This window comes from Hippocampus zosterae, chromosome 1, assembly GCF_025434085.1.
Source record: "Hippocampus zosterae strain Florida chromosome 1, ASM2543408v3, whole genome shotgun sequence".
Classification (NCBI taxonomy): domain Eukaryota; kingdom Metazoa; phylum Chordata; class Actinopteri; order Syngnathiformes; family Syngnathidae; genus Hippocampus; species Hippocampus zosterae.
Window position 1 is genome coordinate 17,343,029 of NC_067451.1, and position 17,892 is coordinate 17,360,920.

The 17,892-nt window shown below is 41.0% G+C and overlaps 2 protein-coding genes across 2 annotated transcripts; both read right to left on the bottom strand.

Moving 5' to 3' along the window:
- Positions 1–1,585: 1,585 nt before the first annotated feature.
- Positions 1,586–6,420, bottom strand: LOC127600386 (alcohol dehydrogenase class-3). The gene is made up of 9 exons (XM_052064900.1): positions 6,261–6,420; positions 5,694–5,795; positions 5,478–5,619; positions 5,311–5,398; positions 3,913–4,132; positions 3,276–3,536; positions 3,069–3,204; positions 1,974–2,112; positions 1,586–1,893 (listed from the first exon to the last, which is right to left on the bottom strand). The coding sequence occupies exons 1-9, from the start codon at positions 6,276–6,278 to the stop codon at positions 1,869–1,871; spliced, it is 1,131 nt and encodes a 376-aa protein (XP_051920860.1). The 5' UTR covers positions 6,279–6,420; the 3' UTR covers positions 1,586–1,868.
- A 472-nt stretch (positions 6,421–6,892) lies between these two features.
- Positions 6,893–11,278, bottom strand: gar1 (GAR1 homolog, ribonucleoprotein). Its single transcript, XM_052065132.1, has 7 exons — positions 11,169–11,278; positions 10,771–10,955; positions 9,638–9,792; positions 9,496–9,555; positions 9,295–9,421; positions 7,292–7,435; positions 6,893–7,213 (listed from the first exon to the last, which is right to left on the bottom strand). The coding sequence occupies exons 2-7, from the start codon at positions 10,940–10,942 to the stop codon at positions 7,203–7,205; spliced, it is 669 nt and encodes a 222-aa protein (XP_051921092.1). The 5' UTR covers positions 10,943–10,955; positions 11,169–11,278; the 3' UTR covers positions 6,893–7,202.
- Positions 11,279–17,892: the final 6,614 nt, after the last annotated feature.

Consider the following 17,892-nt stretch of genomic DNA (forward strand, 5'->3'; position numbering starts at 1 on the left):
GTGACGTCGTCGGAGGAGCCCACGACGGGCAAATTGTGACCCGCGACTCCTGTATATTCGTCACATTCATTTTGCCGTTTGTTCCCTTTGAAATTGATATAATTACGTGGATGTTTTTAATTATTCATCTTAAGTGTTTTTATTCATGAAACATCAAATAAAATAAAGGGTAAGCAGTTCAGAAAATGGATTGATGGATGGACGGACATATAATTTGTATTTTTTATTTTGTTCAATATGGATAATTAATTCAATTTAAATTAATTTATTTTCCATTATGTACATACAATTTCATTTTTTAACCTCATCTACAAATTACCTGTCTCCCAACTTATTACAATTGTTAATTTTGCAATTTTCCCCTTTCAATTTGGTTAATGTTTTTCTTATTTTTAAATTTTGATTTTTCCATCAATTATCCTCACAAAGGTCACAGGCAATAGCCTGCGTACACCCTGAACTCGTTGCTCGCCAATCGCGGGACACACAAGACAAACAACCTTTCACAGTAAGAATCACGCCAAAGGACAATTTAGACCAGGGGTGGGCAATTATTTTCCCGGTTGGGCAAATGAGAAGCAGAAAATATTGTGGAGGGCCGGGCTAAAAATTAGAAATAGAAAATAAAGAAGATAGCACAATGTCTTTGTATGCCAGTAATAATGTAACATTCTCCTCCACCATCACACTCAGCACCGGTTCTCCACAAGGATGTGTACTGAGCCCCCTATTGTTCACGCTCTACACATTTGACTGCTCTCCGATTCTTATTAGCGGTCCAGTTTGCGGAAAGTTTTTAACATAATAACAATCAAATCATTCTAGGAAATGTTCATTTACTCGTGCCACAAGCAATTCACTCTGAGCATGGAAATTGCCAGAATCGGACTGAGTAAGAATCGTTACCTTGTTTTTCAAAGTCTCGTAGATTTGAGTCTTTCCGACTCCAGGCGTCTCCTGAATGTTTCTTTGTTACCCGCTTCGTTTAATCAGATACATATCACTTTCCCTTCCATGGTCATTACTCTGTCCCTCTTTCTTCGTCTTCCCCTACCTCCCTGTGCTCTGCAACTTGAAGTAACTGTGCCACCTGGTGTTGAAATACCTGTCATTACAAGTCCAAACAAAATGAATTCAATCAAACCTTAATTGTGCACCAATTTTCAGCGGGCCGGATTAAAAAGACCAATGAGCCGGATCCGGCCCGCGGGCCATAGTTTTCCCACCCCCAATTTAGACTGTTCACTTAAGCAATGGTGCATGTATTTTGGAATGTGGGTGGAAATCTGTGTACCCGGAGAAAACCCACACAAGGTCGGGGAGAACATGCAAACTCTACACAGGAAGGCTGGGGCCGGATTCAAACCCACAAACCTCTGCACTGTAAGGCATATATGCTAACCAGACACACACATACAAAATTGTCAGTGCCATGAAATCGTATTTGCCCCTTTCCTGATTTCTGTCTTCTTTGCATATTGATCACATACAAAGGTTTCGGTTCATCGTCACGCAGCTGAAATTACTCCAAGAGTGTGACGACAACTCATCCACAAAGTCGCAAAAGAACAGAACAACACCCAAAGAACTTTTCCCATTTTAAAAATTCTGTCTGGAACATTTGAGCAGGACTGTGCAAGGGAATGTGGTGCTGTATATAGACACTGTAGATGACGATCTAGCTAGATGGATAAAAAAAGGGGCAGAGTGGCATATTTAATTTTTTTTTTAATTCTACTGTCACAATCATTTTGAAATTCTTCAGGAATGTCAGATTTTGACAATGAAAACGACATGTCATTTAGTGCTTTTGGATGGATCAAAGTTGTACAGCAGTTGAGAGCTGCTTGACTAGAGGTCGAGGCACTTTAGAAGGTCAAGACTGTGCGGATGCTGTACAAGGAAAAAGAAACTGAGTATTAGGGACGACTTTTAATCAATCAAATAAAGGACTATGGTATGAGTGAGCATACCTCTTTCCAGCGTGCATGAGGTCAAATCCCTCATTAATCTTCTCGAATGGCAGCGTGTGTGTGACGAATTCATCCACCTTCAGCTTCTTGCTCATGTAGTCTTCCACCAGTTTGGGGACACTTTCCACACTCTTCCAGCCTGCAGGGAACAATGTTAAAGGGGTCTTATGTTTTTTCTGAGTCATCACAATTTCTCAAAACTACTTGTTCAACATCCACATCACAGTATCACTTGTGCATATCTAGAAAACCGTTTCTCTTTTCTTTGATTTTCAAATGCTTTGCTATGTCCATGCAAATGATTATGCCCAATTTTCTTATCAATTGCTGCCATGTTGCTCAATGTATTATGAGTTTCTGTTGAATTGTCTCACACACAAAGCAATGTTTTGACATTGTTTTATTGCATAAATCTTGATATGCAAAATGGTGAAACAAGGTGTTGAAATATATTCAGCATATTTGAATACCGGCATATTGCCAAATCTAGACTTTTTTTCATAAAGGGCATATGTGAAGCATAGATCAATTTTCTGAAATCAATCACACCAAAACAAAGGTCATTGTGGTGATGTGGATGAGAATTTATGGCATTAAAGCAGGCACCGTGAGGTGAGGGAAGACTGCACTGTAATTCCAACAGAGTTGCACGCGCTCCCCATAAAAAATAAATTTATTAAATAAAAAAATTATAAAATTTTTAAGATATATGGTTCTGTTGTTTTCATACTGGTTTTGCTGGTGCAGCAAAAGCAAAACAAAGCAACCAAGATTTGAACAGCTGAACCTTTGGTTATTGGGCAACAGACTCGACCTGAGCATTAGCCTTTCAGCGGGGCCAGCATATTGCAAGGAGCTGTAATCTTACTGGTGGTGGTGTGGTTAAAACAGGACTCACGCCATGGCAATTCCAAGAACCAGTTATGGCTCAATCACAACCTCGAACCATAGCGGAAATCTCGGCCACCGAGATGTACGTAGCTGCAGATCCACCACCACCATTGTGTGGTGTTTTACAGACTCTGCAGCTTATGGGGAGAATCTACACTTTTAAACACCAAACTCTAAAACAGAGGGGACAAAAAAAATCATCACCTCCAAAGGCAGTGCCCCGCCACACACGTCCAGTCACCAGCTGGAAAGGCCTTGTCGAGATCTCTTGTCCGGCTGCGGCGACACCAACGATGATGCTTTCACCCCAGCCTTTGTGGCATGCCTCCAGAGCAGCTCGCTGGAATATTCAACTGGTTAATTTCTTCTTCTTGTACTATATTTGACAGACACACAAACGCAACTTCTCACCATGATCTGCACATTGCCGATGCACTCAAAAGAGTAGTCCACGCCGCCGTCGGTGAGCTCCGCCAGGACCTCATTGATGGGCTTGCTGTGGTCCTTGGGGTTGACAAACTCGGTGGCGCCAAATTCCTTGGCTTTGTCAAACTTGGTCGGGTTGATGTCGACGCCGATGATGCGCGTCGCTCCGGCCACCTTGCAGCCCATGATGGCGGCCAGACCGACGGCTCCCAGGCCAAAGACGGCGCACGAGGAACCGGGTTCCACCTGAATGGAACGGTACCCACCCACCAAGTATGTTTCAGGCACTTTTATCAAGCTTTGTGAGCTGTACTGTGACATGTACAGTCTGTGCGGGTTAACACTTGCTGCAGGGCCATGAGACTGTGCCAATGTGCACTGTGTTTCATGGTCTATGCAACAAGCGAGTTTTCTTTTTCTAAACAATTCTCTCATCTTGTTTTGTATGACCAATATTTTCATCACAATATTTACATTTACCTCAGCCTCAGGGGAAAAGTGAGGCATCGATTTGGGGAGTGGCAATAATCTAAGTGGAATTATTGAGGCATGATAAATGTTGGCTCAGGGGTTATGTGGCAAGCACATTGTACGAGAAGGTGATCTTTTCAGTATCCTCTACCTTGGCGGTGTTCAGCGCAGCACCATATCCTGTGGAGATGCCACACCCAAGGAGGCACACCTTGTCAAGAGGAGCCTTCTCGTTGATTTTGGCCAGCGAGATGTCCGCTACCACAGTGTACTCGGAGAAGGTGCTAGTCCCCATGAAGTGGAACACTTTCTTGCCCTTGCAGGTGAAGCGGGAGGTCCCGTCGGGCATCAGGCCTTGACCTTGGGTCACTCTGAAGGATGGGAAGAACCAAGGAAGCATAACATTGGTAAGTTTAACTGAGCACAAACCTTCCTCATGTGGGCGATGTCAACACAAAATCAAGCGCAAGTTATAAGCCTTGAACTGTGCAGTTCAGGCGGTTCAGTTTGGTCTCTTCTTGCAAACTGATGCCAAAAGACCTAAAAGAAACAAGATTGACAAAACATACACAGGATTTTTACAATCTAACATGTATGTCGAGAAAAGGCCAAGATACTTCAAAAATAAAATGTTAAAACAATGGCCAAAAGTCATTGAAAAAACTTAAATAATGCATTTAAAAATACAAATTCATGTACATTTATCTTTAGTTCAGTTGTCAAACCAACTTAATGGCGCATGACTGCCACCAAATTATAAAATTCCTTTCACTGCAAGAATGTCAATTGTTGGTGGCTGGATGTAGTGAAGTGTGTCGTCGCTATCAAGTGGTGGGGTCTGAAGCACACACTTATCCCAAATTTTGCTCATATCTCAAGACAAAACATTGGTAAAGTCAGGGCTCATACCTAGACACCATCTCATGGAGCCCTTTGCACTGGGGCCAACACAGTGAAAAGGTTGCGAAAGGGTAGGGCAAACATTGGACAACACCATATCTACAGTTGCATGTTGTCAAACTCATCGCAATTATGTACAAATTGTCTTTGCTCATTTTTTAACTTATATGAGAATGTGACTAATTTTTTGTAATTATCCAGGATGTAACAAGTTCGGATTCAGTGACTTCTGTAACAAAATGTGGATAATTTGTCACATTTAGCAGCTCTGTCTTGCCCTTTAAATTCATTCTGATATGACAGACTGTACCTCTAAGAAGTTGGTTGATTTATGTACTGTACAGTACTGTATATACACCAGGCCAATCATTGAGTGAGCCCACTACCTCCACAGCAATATGAGCAAACTCATCCACGAGATGTGTTTTCCGATCACAAGCACACATTGCGTTTCACACTGTCATCATTACACACGGCCACGTGGTGCACATCAAAGAAACGGTTCTCGAAGAAGAAAAGAAAAAAAATCCTCTCGCATTTTGTTTTTAACGAGGAACTCAAATTATTCGAGGACTTGTTTGAAACCTACAATGGTCCTCATTTAACATATATTTGAAACTCCTGGAACATTGTTTTGAGACAAGTGTACCTAATTTTCTGGCAGAGGTTGGTCTTGGGATTCTTGCAGAACTTGCATTCACCGCACTGAGGCACGTACAGCGGGATGACAGCATCACCTTGACACATATACACCAATGATCTCTCAGTCAGCTTCGATATAACTACTATTAAAATCCAAAATGTGTGAGACTTTACCAGGTTTAAACTTGGTGACGCCCTCGCCGACACTCTCCACTGTGCCAGCGCCTTCATGGCCCAGGATGACGGGGAATACTCCTTCTGAGTCACTGCCGCTCAGGGTGTAGGCATCAGTGTGGCACACTCCGGTAGCATATATCTGGGAAAAAAAGTTGTCAATGTTCATGGGAAGTTCCACTTGATTGTACACCACCCTGCCCAGCCTTGCTTTACCTTAATCCGGACTTCATGGGCCTTAGGTGGCGCCACCTCCACCTCTTCAATTGTCAGAGGCTTGCCTGACTCCCAGGCTATGGCAGCCTTGCACTTGATTACCTGGAAAGTCAATCACACAGAGTGACGATTTTGCTTCAACTGCACAATAACTATCGTAAGGACGTGGAGTCAATGAGGTGTCACATATCAGTGTAGGATAGATGTGAAATTGCTATGTTGAACTTTGAACTACAAGAACGTGGGCGAGGCCTCCCGTTTCAAATAATGCATGAAAAATCTCCGTTGTTAGTTTAATACGTACATTCGATCCTAGTTTGTTTACTTTCGCCATCCAGCCAACATGTTTGTTTACTTTCGCCATCCAGCCAACAGTAGTTCCGTCACGTTTTCCTTCTTTGACAGGATCATGTAACTAATCGCCGTACCGAACAACTTCCACTGATTTAAAATGTCAATAAACGACAACCAAACGGAGCTCCCGTAATGAACTTTCAAAGATTAATTAAGATCCGGTAAAATTGGTGATATTTACATTAAAATGCGAAGTTCGCAGAGTTTACCCACCTTACCAGACGTCGCCATGCTTCTTCACTGTTTTAGCAAGAGAGGTGTACTGTGCCCAGCCGTTCTTGATGACAGTTTGACCAATTACACAAGAACTAATATGACGTACTTCCGGAGCGGCTCTCAACCAACCAAAAATGTGTTCGTTTTTTTCATCTTAAGAAACATTGAGATTGCCCAAAAGGTGGAGTTTTTCCCAGAGTATTAAAAAAAACATTTGGTCATTAAGTAGCGCTGTTTCTCCTGTACTTAGTAGCCCCTGCAGGGCGAGCTGGAAAAGACGTCGAGACCAATCCGAATCGAGAATGGAAATGACGTCGGAAGAATCGTGGTCGCCGGGTTTTGAAAAACGCTACCGCATAAAACGTTAATACGTTTGACACAAAAAAATCTATTATTTTATCATATATGTTTCTGTATGCAAACTTCAGATAAATAGACCAAAGTGGACTTTGTCCACTACTTGTTAAGACCCGTTATCCCATGGCCTTGTGTGTTGTTTAGCTAAGAGAGATTAAAACCATAAAATTGTCGAATTCTAATTACCATGGTAATAAATCAAGCTAGCAAAAGCTTTAGTTCAACAGCAGCAAATGGTCACTGGAAGGCTTTAGAATAAAAATACCACAATATTTTACACAAAAATATTTAATCAAGACATGATTTTCTGCAGTAAGAAATCAGGACCCTGTAACCCCCACCCCTTTTTACATTTGTCCATACATCACGACGGACAATTTGTCAATGGATGTGTTCAGGTTTATTTGACATGACTGAGGTTTATCAATTATCCAAAGCATGAATATAAGCCTTTTAAATAAAATAAAAAAGTACATCACTTATGAGAAAAAAAAACCTAAATAAAGTGAATCCAATGAAGAGGCAATGTCCGACTTTGTCACCTTCACAGAGGACTGGGATAAAAGGTAGACCCACAGAAGATCATCTTCCACCTTCAAATACAACAAATAAGTTCAAAAGGGCTGATACGACACAATAAAACACAAATGATATTCAAGATGTGGTCCTGCCTCTGAATCCACGTCCTCCGCCACCTCCTCCTCTTCCTCTGAAGCCGCCACCTCCACGTCCTCCTCCCCCGAAACCTCCACCTCTCCCACCTGCCCCAAAACCTCCACCTCTGCCACCTCCCCCCCTTCCACCCCGGAATCCACCTGAAACAGCAGCATTTTGGTGTCAATTAAGAATTAAGGGTACTATCAAGTGGTAGTTTTAGACATACAATAGAAGGGTCATCTGAGTTCCAACAAATAAAATTGGGCAAAGAACAGGAAGAGTAACCGCATCACCTTTTAGCCTTGTGTCTACTTAATTAACAGATTTGCATCAAAGTAAGCACTTTTGATGACGTGTAAAATAAAGGTTCAGCCATGACACTGCATTACCCATACGGCTTTTGTTTACATCACAGATGACTCAGATTATCACAACTGTGACAGACATCTCATAAAGCCAGTGGGAGAAGCACTGGATGAGGAAGTTTTGTGAGATAAACAAAGTGCCAAATGAAAACATAAACAACACAACCAATATTAAATTAATTGTTCACGATTTTGATCGTCGGTGTGACAAGTGGATAAATCGTGGCAGCCCTACGATTAATCTTGTAAATTCCAAAAAAGAGGTTCAGTAATTTCCGGATTACAAGACACTACTTTTTCCACATTTTCAACACTGCTGCGGCTTTTTAAATTTTTGTTTCCATCGCGGGAAACACATGGACCAATAAAATGAATGAGTAGTTCACTGAGGTCCAAGGAAATTGTATGATTACCGGTAATCACAACTTCCTCATTGCAGTTTCTTCTAACCCTGATCAACATGGAGAATACCAGATGAAAAGCATATGATGCAGCTTTTAAACTAAAAGCGATCACTCTGGCAGTTAAAGAAGGAAATCGAGCTGCTGCCCGTAATCTTGGCATAGACGAGTCGATGGTGCGAAGGTGGAGGCTCCGGCAAGAAGAACTGAGCCAGTGTAAAAAGACAACCAAAAAGACCCATGCACATTTGATTTGCCTCTCACTCGGACTGTAAATAAAATAGGTGACTCCTCTGTCATACTGAAAACAAGCGGCCACGAGAGAACACATTTTACCTGAGTTTTGAGCTGCGCAGCATCAGGCTAAAGCTGCCACCGATGATCATTTTTAAGCGGCTGACTATAGAAATAATTTCATACATCTTTTCCCAATTATATGATTTGCATTGTTCTATTTCAAGCCGAGTGGGCTGCAGTATTTCTCCTCGTAATTACGCAAATGCACATCAAGATCTCTTTGTCTGGCCTCTTATTATGTGTTTCAGCGTAATTTCGTTGTGCAAATGTATTTATTATGCTCATAAAATATGGAGATTATTTTAACCTGAAGAAATTGTTGCGTTTTTTATCTGCGAGGGTTTAGCGGGGGACCGCGTCCCTGCCGCCGACGTAAACCCCCGCCTACTCGTTGGCCAGCGGTTTATAATACGATGCGGCGCGTATAATTACAAAATTTATTTTTCTTCATAAATCTGAGCATGCGGCTCTTAATCAGGTGCAGTCTGTAGCCCGGAAGTTACGGTACATATCTTACATACTGTACTTTCGTAAAATTCATTTCCTAAAAGTAGTAATGTTGCACCGACCTAAAAGCAAAAACTAATGACCCTGCACGTCCGTAAAGTACTGATATAAAAAGACAAACTATTAGTGTATCACTTAAAAGAAACATCCTTGGGTTTATCACATTCAGAAATCTGTCTATCTATCTATCTACCTATCTATCAGCGCTATTTAAGTAACAGCCCATTTACCATGGATCTCTCGCAAGTTCTCTCTCTCTCTCACATCACTTTAAAAAGAAATGTATTTTAAAAAGAAAAAAATGCTGAATATGAATGAAGTGTGCCCTTTAAACCATGGTAAGTATCAAGCGACGACTTTTGACAAACCATGACTACAAACTAAGGACATACAGTATACTCAACAATAAAATACTGGGATCAAATAAAGCGCAAGAAAATTCGTCACCTCCACGACCGCCTCCCCGTCCACCACCTCTACCCCCTCCTCGGCCCCCTCTTGGTGGACCCTTTTCGCCAGGCGGTCTTGGGAGGAACCTCTGCAGCGGAAGGAGCTTCATTGGATCTATATAAAACTAAACAACAACGTTGGCCAATTAGACACACAGTTTGATGCATATTTGCATGGAGCCAGCGTGTGAATTATTACCTTCTGCAGTTTCTTAAACGAAGATGCCTTCATGTTTTCAGATAGTTTGACGGAAAAATACTGAAAAGGTTAGTTAAGGAGAATCCGAACAGCAAGACGGTTACAAAACAAATTAAACAGACATTTGAAGTGAAAAGGTTACAAATTCCCGCAGTTGTCCAAATATCTCATCCACTTTTCCGATCTGCTCCTTGTTTTCCAGGTATACTGGTGCGTTGAAGTAGGGAACCTTGTTTTCCTCAGTCGTGGATTTGCACACAATGTCGTCCTCACAGGGATGCACAAACTCTCCCAAAGCTGCGGAGTTCATGTTACAAAATTATTTAATGACAGTATTTAGGGACAATTAAAAAGTTATATTATCAGTGGATGCATTATCTTGAAATCCTGAAATCCATATATACAAAAAGATTTTTTTTTTTTCACACAAGTTTAACTGTAGCCTCAACGCCGTGAATAAAAACTAATATGAAAAGAATGAAAATGACAAAAAAAGATGAAAAATACATCAATATCACAACAAAAACACGTTGGAAAAACGCACAAATTAACACAAAAAATATAGATTAAGACAAAAACAGAAACCAATTAGACAGTAAGTAAATAAACTACATGTTGGAAAATATTGCAGCTGCCCTGTGAAACACACAAATGCCCATTTTTTTCCCTTTCTCAAATATATGGGGTGTCCACGTTTCGGACATCCAATGAATATTATTTCATTCCAGAAAGTGAAACCACTGGCGAAACATGCCTGACTGTATGTTGGTCGTTTATCACTGTTGAAGGCTTGGTTTTATGTTTGTATTTATTTTGCGTAGAAGTCTTGGTTTTATGCTTACATTTATTTATTAATCACGTCTTTTTTTACTGTCATAAGGATCCCTATGGATCTCATATTAATGAATACAGTAAAGGCAAAAAACAACAACAAACGTATGGCAACTCTGGTTTGAAGGGTCGTCTTTCTCCATTGGTTTGCGGTATGCACACCAGTTGGGAGAAGCCAAAATACAACTACTGCTCTTCGAAATATTAAATACGGTAGTAAAGATCCCAATTTCAACAATAATTCCAACTATCCCAAGTATTAAATTGGTTCTTCTGTACCGTGCCATTTGAAGCTTTGTTTCCAACATACTTAATTCAGCAATACTCGGTTAAATGATTACCTCTATGCTCTTGCTAATCAAAAGGGAAGTGTAATTTTTGTACAATGGGGTTCATAGTGCTCTGACATCGGATTGCATCTGTTTTCATGCATGAACCTCTCACCAACAACGTATTCGGGCGGTCCATAGTCTTGCTGTCTGAAACCACCGCGACCTCCACCACGGCCGCCGAAGCCTCCTCTCCCACCGCCGAAGCCTCCTCTGCCGCCGCCGAAGCCTCCTCTACCACCCCTGTTAAAACCTCCACCTCTTCCGCCGCCTCCTCTATAAGACATTCTTTAAAATGATCTGAAAAAATAAACAAACAAACAATCATCAAAATGTTGTCTTGTCGGCTGAACACAACACTGCAAGACAAGCTGCTAGCAAAATCCGACTGCATAAATAACGGGAGCAAAACAATGAACTTTTACTACACGTCACGACGCAAAACTTTTAAACACAAAATGAAAAGAGTGAGACGTTTACAAAAGCATTTAGATTGTATTTTATTTTCGTTACCAATAACTTGGGCAGCGACTAAAAACTCCTAGTTCTCTGTGCAACAACACGTGTGACTACATTCGGCCGTAAAGCTGTTTGTTGTCAGTGTGGTGAAGAGAGACGCAAAGTGTCGCAATTCCCGACCGCATTGGGACATGCAGTGTTGTAGTATTTGATGAGACAGAGTAATGCACTGAGCAAATTAGTTAAGTATGAAATATTAAATATAGATGTAACATGATAATACATAGTAATACTGGCATAATATTTGACGCGTGTCATTCAATAACACAGCCGTTTGAACATTTTTATTACGTATTATATATTATTACAGTAAATGTATATTTTGTTTAAATTAATACAACTGATATCCATTTTAGGTCAATTTACTAGTACGCTCTTCGTCCCCACGAGTAAGACAATTCAGCGACCTCGTGGAATGACTGGAATCACAATATTTACCCTCCCCCTTCCCCCACCAACTGCATATATTTGTCTACTGTAGTATGCAATCAAACCTTACAATGTAAATGTTTAGATTTGAAACATTTACGTTTAAACAACATGTTTATTTACTATATAGTCAAGCGCCGCTATTTGTGTGGGATTGGGCCACAAAAAGCCTTAATTCGCATGTAATTGACACCCAAATAATAATAATTAAATCCTACAATTTATCCTACAAAGTGTACCGACAAGTGTGGCTGAGTGTCCAACTGGTGCAGAAAAAGGCCGAACTCGTGTAATATACTAATGTCTGATATCAACGATGTGCAATACACGCTCAAAGGGCATTTTTCAAAATGTATTTTAAAAAAATCTTCCTCGATACCCTTCTCCTTTGTTGATGTTGTAGCAAATGACCAGTAGATGTCAGTATTCTGTCACGTAAAAAGTTACGCGTTCCTGTCCATACATTGACAATCAAAATTAAAACATCGCTTTTCTATTCATGCATCATTCTGTTCATCCTAGAGACAACATGACAAATTCTTGCCACATGCGACATCCTTAATTAAAATGCCATAATTCATACGTTCATCTCAAGTTACTCTGTAGCCTGGCCAAACGCTCATTTTTGTGTAGGCGGTTGAGTAGAGGGAGCAGGTGCGAGCGGACATGCTGGAACCGATTTATAAGGCAAGTTTATGTCTCACGCCACCATTATGACCTATCATCTTTGGCGAAGAAGACGAGCGGGACCCACGCGCTTGAACCTCGCAAACCTCCGGAAGGGTCACGTCGGGGTGAAAATTGATACTCAAGGAGGAGGTTCAGACATCTCTCTTGTCTCTTCGCTCATCAAAGAAAATTTGGGAGTGGAAGCTAAGATGGAAAAATTGTGAAGTATCACCACCAGCACAACTACTATCACCACTACGGCCATGATTACTAGTAGCTGATGATAGCTGCTACTACCACAACATTATTACTATGATTACTAATACTACCGCGACCACTACTACCATGACTACGATGACTACGACATTATTTTTATTAGCAATGCTAGTACAACAAAATGAGAAAAGATTTGGTGACAATTACAGACCACACCTCCTCCTCCTCTTACTACTACAATTATTATTTCTGCTACTACTCTTACTATTTCCATTACCCCCACTGCTATTACGACCACTACTACTACTACTATTACTACCACTACAACCATTATGACTAACTGCTTAATGTGGTGGTAGTAATAACTCTACTGTAATGACCCAGACTATGACTACTACCACTAATACTACTATACATTAGTGCAGACGTTACCAACGCGGTGCCCGCGGGCACCAGGTCGCCCGTAAGGACTAGATGAGTCGCCCGCAGGCCTGTTCTAAAAATAGATCAAATAGCAGCACTTACCAGTGAGCTGCCTCTATTTTTTATTATTTATTTATTTTTGCTATTGTTGTTTAAATCAGACTTGCATGTAACTTACAAATGACAACATATATATAAAAACACTTAAAATTTAAAATGTTTTTTGTGTTTAATATAAATGAACTCTGACCTAGTATAGTTCATAGCGTTTGTTGCGCTCATACAAACAAGCTAGCAGACGCAACGAAACTGAGGAGAAGAGTTACCCCAAAAAATGGCAGAAAAAAGAAAGAAAACATATCATTTTCACGACGAATGGGAGGGAGAGTTTTTTTTTACCACTGTGAAAGGATCCTGCGTGTGTCTCATTTGCGGGGCAACTGTGGCGGTAGCAAAGCGGCACAATGTGGAGAGACATTTCACTACGTGTCACACAAGTTACCACGCTAACTACCCACCGGGCAGCGCACTGCGAGCAGAGAAAGCCCGTGAGTTAAAGGCTGCTTTGTGCAAACGGCAGTCTTTTTTCACTAGACCGGTTAAAAACTCCCAAAAAGCAACCGAAGCCTCGTTTAGAGCTACGCAATTCTTGATTAAGAAAAAGAAGGCATTTACAGACGGGGATGTTGTCAAAGAAGTAATGATGATGACCTTGCATTTTTAACGGACATTACTGGGAAACTGAACAGTTTGAACTGTGAGCTGCAAGGCAAAGGTAAGACTGTTGCCGATATGATAAGTGCTTTAAATGCATTTAAAGCTAAGATGAGCCTTTTCTCTGTGCATTTACAGAGAAAAAAAGTGCTGCACTTTCCCTCTGTGCAGATGGTGCTGAAAGACAATGCTTCTGCATCTGAGGCTTTTGACAAAGTTGCAGAAAAGTACTCTCAGGTCATAAACAGAGTTGGTCAAGAGTTTGAGAACAGGTTTTGTGACCTGGATCAGCTTGAGCCATGTGTGTCGTTCATTTCTAACCCTTTCATGAACGTGGACATATCATGTATTGCTGAGCAGTTAAGTGCAACATTCAGCCTGGATGCTGAACAGGTGGAGATTGAAATTGTAACACTGCAAAATGACCGCCACCTCAAAGCCCATCAGGCTGCACCAAACTTTTGGTGCCTTCTTGACACAGAAAAGTACAGTGGTGTATGCGCAGCAGCTATGAAGGTTGCAAGCCTGTTTGGTTCAACTTATCTTTGTGAATCAGCCTTTTCTGACATGAACTTCATCAAAAACAAACACAGAACACGCCTCACTGATGCACATCTGCAAGACTCACTCAAAGTTGCAGTGTCAAGTTACACACCAGAGTACAACACACTGGTTAACAGCATGCAATGCCAGGCTTCCCACTAATTGACATAGAAACAGATAACAGATTTGGTGTCCAGTTCAAAGTGTGACATGATTTATTTAAAGCCCCTCCATACCTATCTGACCTCATCCATATTCCTACGCCTGTCCGCTCTCTTCGTTCCTCCTCCTCTGTCCTCCTCTCTGTCCCCCCTGCTCGCCTCGTCACCATGGGAAATAGAGCCTTCAGTCGCTCTGCTCCCCAGCTATGGAACTCACTCCCCGCTGACCTTCGTAATACAGCCTCATTAACACATTTCAAATCCCGCCTCAAAACACATCTGTTTCGACAAGCCTATTCACTCAGACCATAAAGCCATTATTTTTATTTATTTATTTTTGTTGTATTTTTTCTTATCTTATTTGATGTAGTTTTTAACATTGTACTCGTGATTTTAACTGCTTGTTGTAAGGTGTCCTTGAGTTTCTAGAAAGGCGCCCACAAATAAAATTTATTATTATTATTATTATTATTAAAAATTTGAGAGTTGATTTTTGTATTTTACATGAGTTATTATTTGTACAAACATGGTGCAAAGTAATTCATGATTTGTTAAAAAATGTTAGTGGCTAGCTAGTTAAAATGGGATATTGTGATTTCATAATACTGTTGTAGAAGTGATCATTTTCAAATGTTTGAAAAATATAAAAATAAAGTGTTGCATATTGATATTTATCTGTTTCTATATATTTGTTGTGAGAAATCATTAACATGATCAGTGTTTTCACAAAGATAAATATCATTAATTATTAATAATAACATGGAGTTAAAGGTAAATTGAGCAAATTGGCTATTTCTGGCAAATTATTTAAGTGTGTATCAAACTGGTAGCCCTTCACAGTAATCAGTGCCCAAGAAGTAGCTCTTGGTTTCAAAAAGGTTGGTGACCCCTGCATTAGTGACTCCTTCTCCTACCACCAACACTACTACGACTACCACCACAAACACCACTACTTCTACTGCAACCACCACCACTATGTCTACAATTTCTGATTACTCCCGTTGCAACTGCTACTCCACCTCCTCCTAAAACTACTTATGAAGCGTTCTCTGTAACAATTTAATTGGCACAAAAGCGTCCAACTTCTCAGCTTGAGCCCAACACTTCTTGACAAAATGACTTTTAAAGTGTGTACCCATGTTGACATTTTCCACATGGGTAAGACACTTTGACATAATACACTGTACAAGTGCCGCGTTCCAGACGTTGGTTTGTGCAAACGGGGCCGATTAAGTGTCTTGCACAAACACCAAATGCGTTTGGAAAACAGAGCGATGACATATGTTAAGAGGATAATAGATGTTATTAATGGAACGTTCAGTGGTTGTTATTTTGGGTTCAAACCACCGACCTTGATAATGACTGTATCATGCTCTTTTTCATGGAGACCATATGTTTGCCTATTCTGTAACCTGCCAATCAAAATGTGTGTGTGTGCATAAGTGTGTTTCACAGCAAACCGAAATAGACGATGAAACAGACCACACATGCCATTATTATCCAGCAGCAGCAGGCAGGTAAACACACATGAGAAGGTATGTGTATGACAGCCTCTAAGCTGCTGTTGTGTTGCGTCTGACTGAAGGTAGTGGTTGTGAGATTTCCGCTAAGGTGCTACGGCAGCGCTCCTTTGTGTGTCTTTGGCGGTGCAGTGCTAGTGTGATGCAGTCTGTCTAAAAATCAACACATGCTGACCTTTGTTCATACACTACAACGATATGGTTGGTGTGAACCCCCACCACTCCACCACTAGACTACGACTTTTACTATGGAAAAGCCTTTGAGCATTTTTTTAGTGTCCTTATCCATCTTGAGGTTGATGTACGGTTTGTCTCCACCAGTAAGACAATTCAGTGCACTCGTAGAATGACTTAACGGTAACATTTTTTGCACTTCCACGTACCACTTCTGTATGACATTTCTGCCCACGAGAAGGAAAAATTTGGTTGAGTAGTAGGACAACTAAATGTAGTAGTTGTCAGATTTCGGAAAAGTCCAGACAGAATAGAATTGAACTCCTGAAACATGAACTCAGAATGAATGAACAAAAACATCTATTACAGAAAAAACAGGTCGCAGGACCGACACAGTACAACAAAACTCGCTGGTACAACACCGGGATAATGAGTGAGCCAAAAACGCAAGGAACAAAATATTAATGGAAATAGCCTCTCAAAAATTGGCAAGAAAAATCCAAAATATGTGCAATACAAAACCCGTGACCAACAACAACGACAAACAACTTACAAAGGTAATCAAAGACAACTAGGCGGAATCAGAAAACGGAAAAAAATGAACAGTTGGGACATCTAGGATTCGTGGAAGACAGAAAAATCCTTATATCAGGGGTCCCCAAACTACGGCCGGCGGGCCGGATGCGGCCCGTCAGCACATTTGACCCGGCCCTCTAACCCCCCTGCTGTCCTTGGGTCAAAATGACCCGTCACTGTGTTAAAAACACCCCCCAAACCCCCTAACTGCAAACAGCGGTGTCTACAAGCCTACTGGAACCTACAAAAGGATTATAAGGAAGGAACACAAGAACTTTAAGAGACTGCTCATATGTGTCACAGAGATTCTGCTCTGACAACTGAGCTGAACTTTTATCTGTTAAGATTGTGCATGGCACACCAGAAAGTTAATGTTCCGTGGCTTTTTTTTCTGTGATGAACCCAGAGTGAGTTATTTAGTTATTATTTATTTCCTGTTTTTTCTTTGAAGAACTCAGAGAGGGTTATTTAGTTATTATTTATTTAATTAATAGTGTTAGTATTTGTTTCCTGACTTTTTTTCTGTAAACAACCTGGAAAGGGTTATTTGGTTATGTGTGGCTTTCTGGAAAACAATAAATTTTATAAGCTCCCCTACGATCGTCACATTTTTTCTGTTACAAACTGACACCGGCCCCCCATCAGAGAAGGGAAAAGTTATGTGGCCCTCACAGGAAAAAGTTTGGGGACCCCTGCCTTATATGGTCGGCTTGATTACATGAGCGGCGGCCCGGTGGGCCAGTGGTTAGTGCATCAACCTCAACAGTGCAGAGGTCGTGGGTTTGATCCCGGCTCCGGCCTCTCTGTGTGGAGTTTGCATGTTCTCCCGGGGCCTGCTTGGGTTTTCTCCGGGTACTCCAGCACCCCACACGACCCTTGTGAGGATAAAACGGATAAGAAAATGGATAGATGGATGGATGGATTACATGAGCAACACGTATGCGACCCGGAGGAGAGTCCCTCCTCTGCTACCTGCTGGTGTACACAAGAACAGAACATGACACGAGTAGTACACAGGTGTCAGCTAGTGCACAGTTTTGCATCACACGTAAAATGCAGTTGTCCTACTACAATAGTATGTAAAAGTGTAATGATTAATGTGCCGCTTGTTAAGTGAGAAATAGTAGTTACTGTGAACACATAATGTTGTAATTAGTGCAGTGGTTATTGTAGCTAAATTGAAAAAAAAACCCAAAACAATAACAAGAATACTGTAATTGTGAATCTTCACATCTTCCAGAAACCATGAGCTGTATTTTCAAATGATTGATGAAGGGTGATTTTGACCTACAA

Excerpts from the sequence above, each read along its gene's own strand:
- LOC127600386 (XM_052064900.1), bottom strand. Across the intron at positions 5,399-5,477 it reads CGTCACCAAGTTTAAACCTG|GTGATGCTGTCATCCCGCTG; the intron begins GTAAAGTCTCAC and ends ATATGTGTCAAG. Across the intron at positions 3,537-3,912 it reads CTGCGCTGAACACCGCCAAG|GTGGAACCCGGTTCCTCGTG; the intron begins GTAGAGGATACT and ends CGTTCCATTCAG.
- gar1 (XM_052065132.1), bottom strand. The coding sequence starts at position 10,942 with ATGTCTTATAGAGGAGGCGGCGGAAGAGGTGGAGGTTTTAACAGGGGT. Across the intron at positions 9,793-10,770 it reads ACCGCCCGAATACGTTGTTG|CTTTGGGAGAGTTTGTGCAT; the intron begins GTGAGAGGTTCA and ends TGAACTCCGCAG. Across the intron at positions 9,556-9,637 it reads TTGGACAACTGCGGGAATTT|TATTTTTCCGTCAAACTATC; the intron begins GTAACCTTTTCA and ends TAACCTTTTCAG.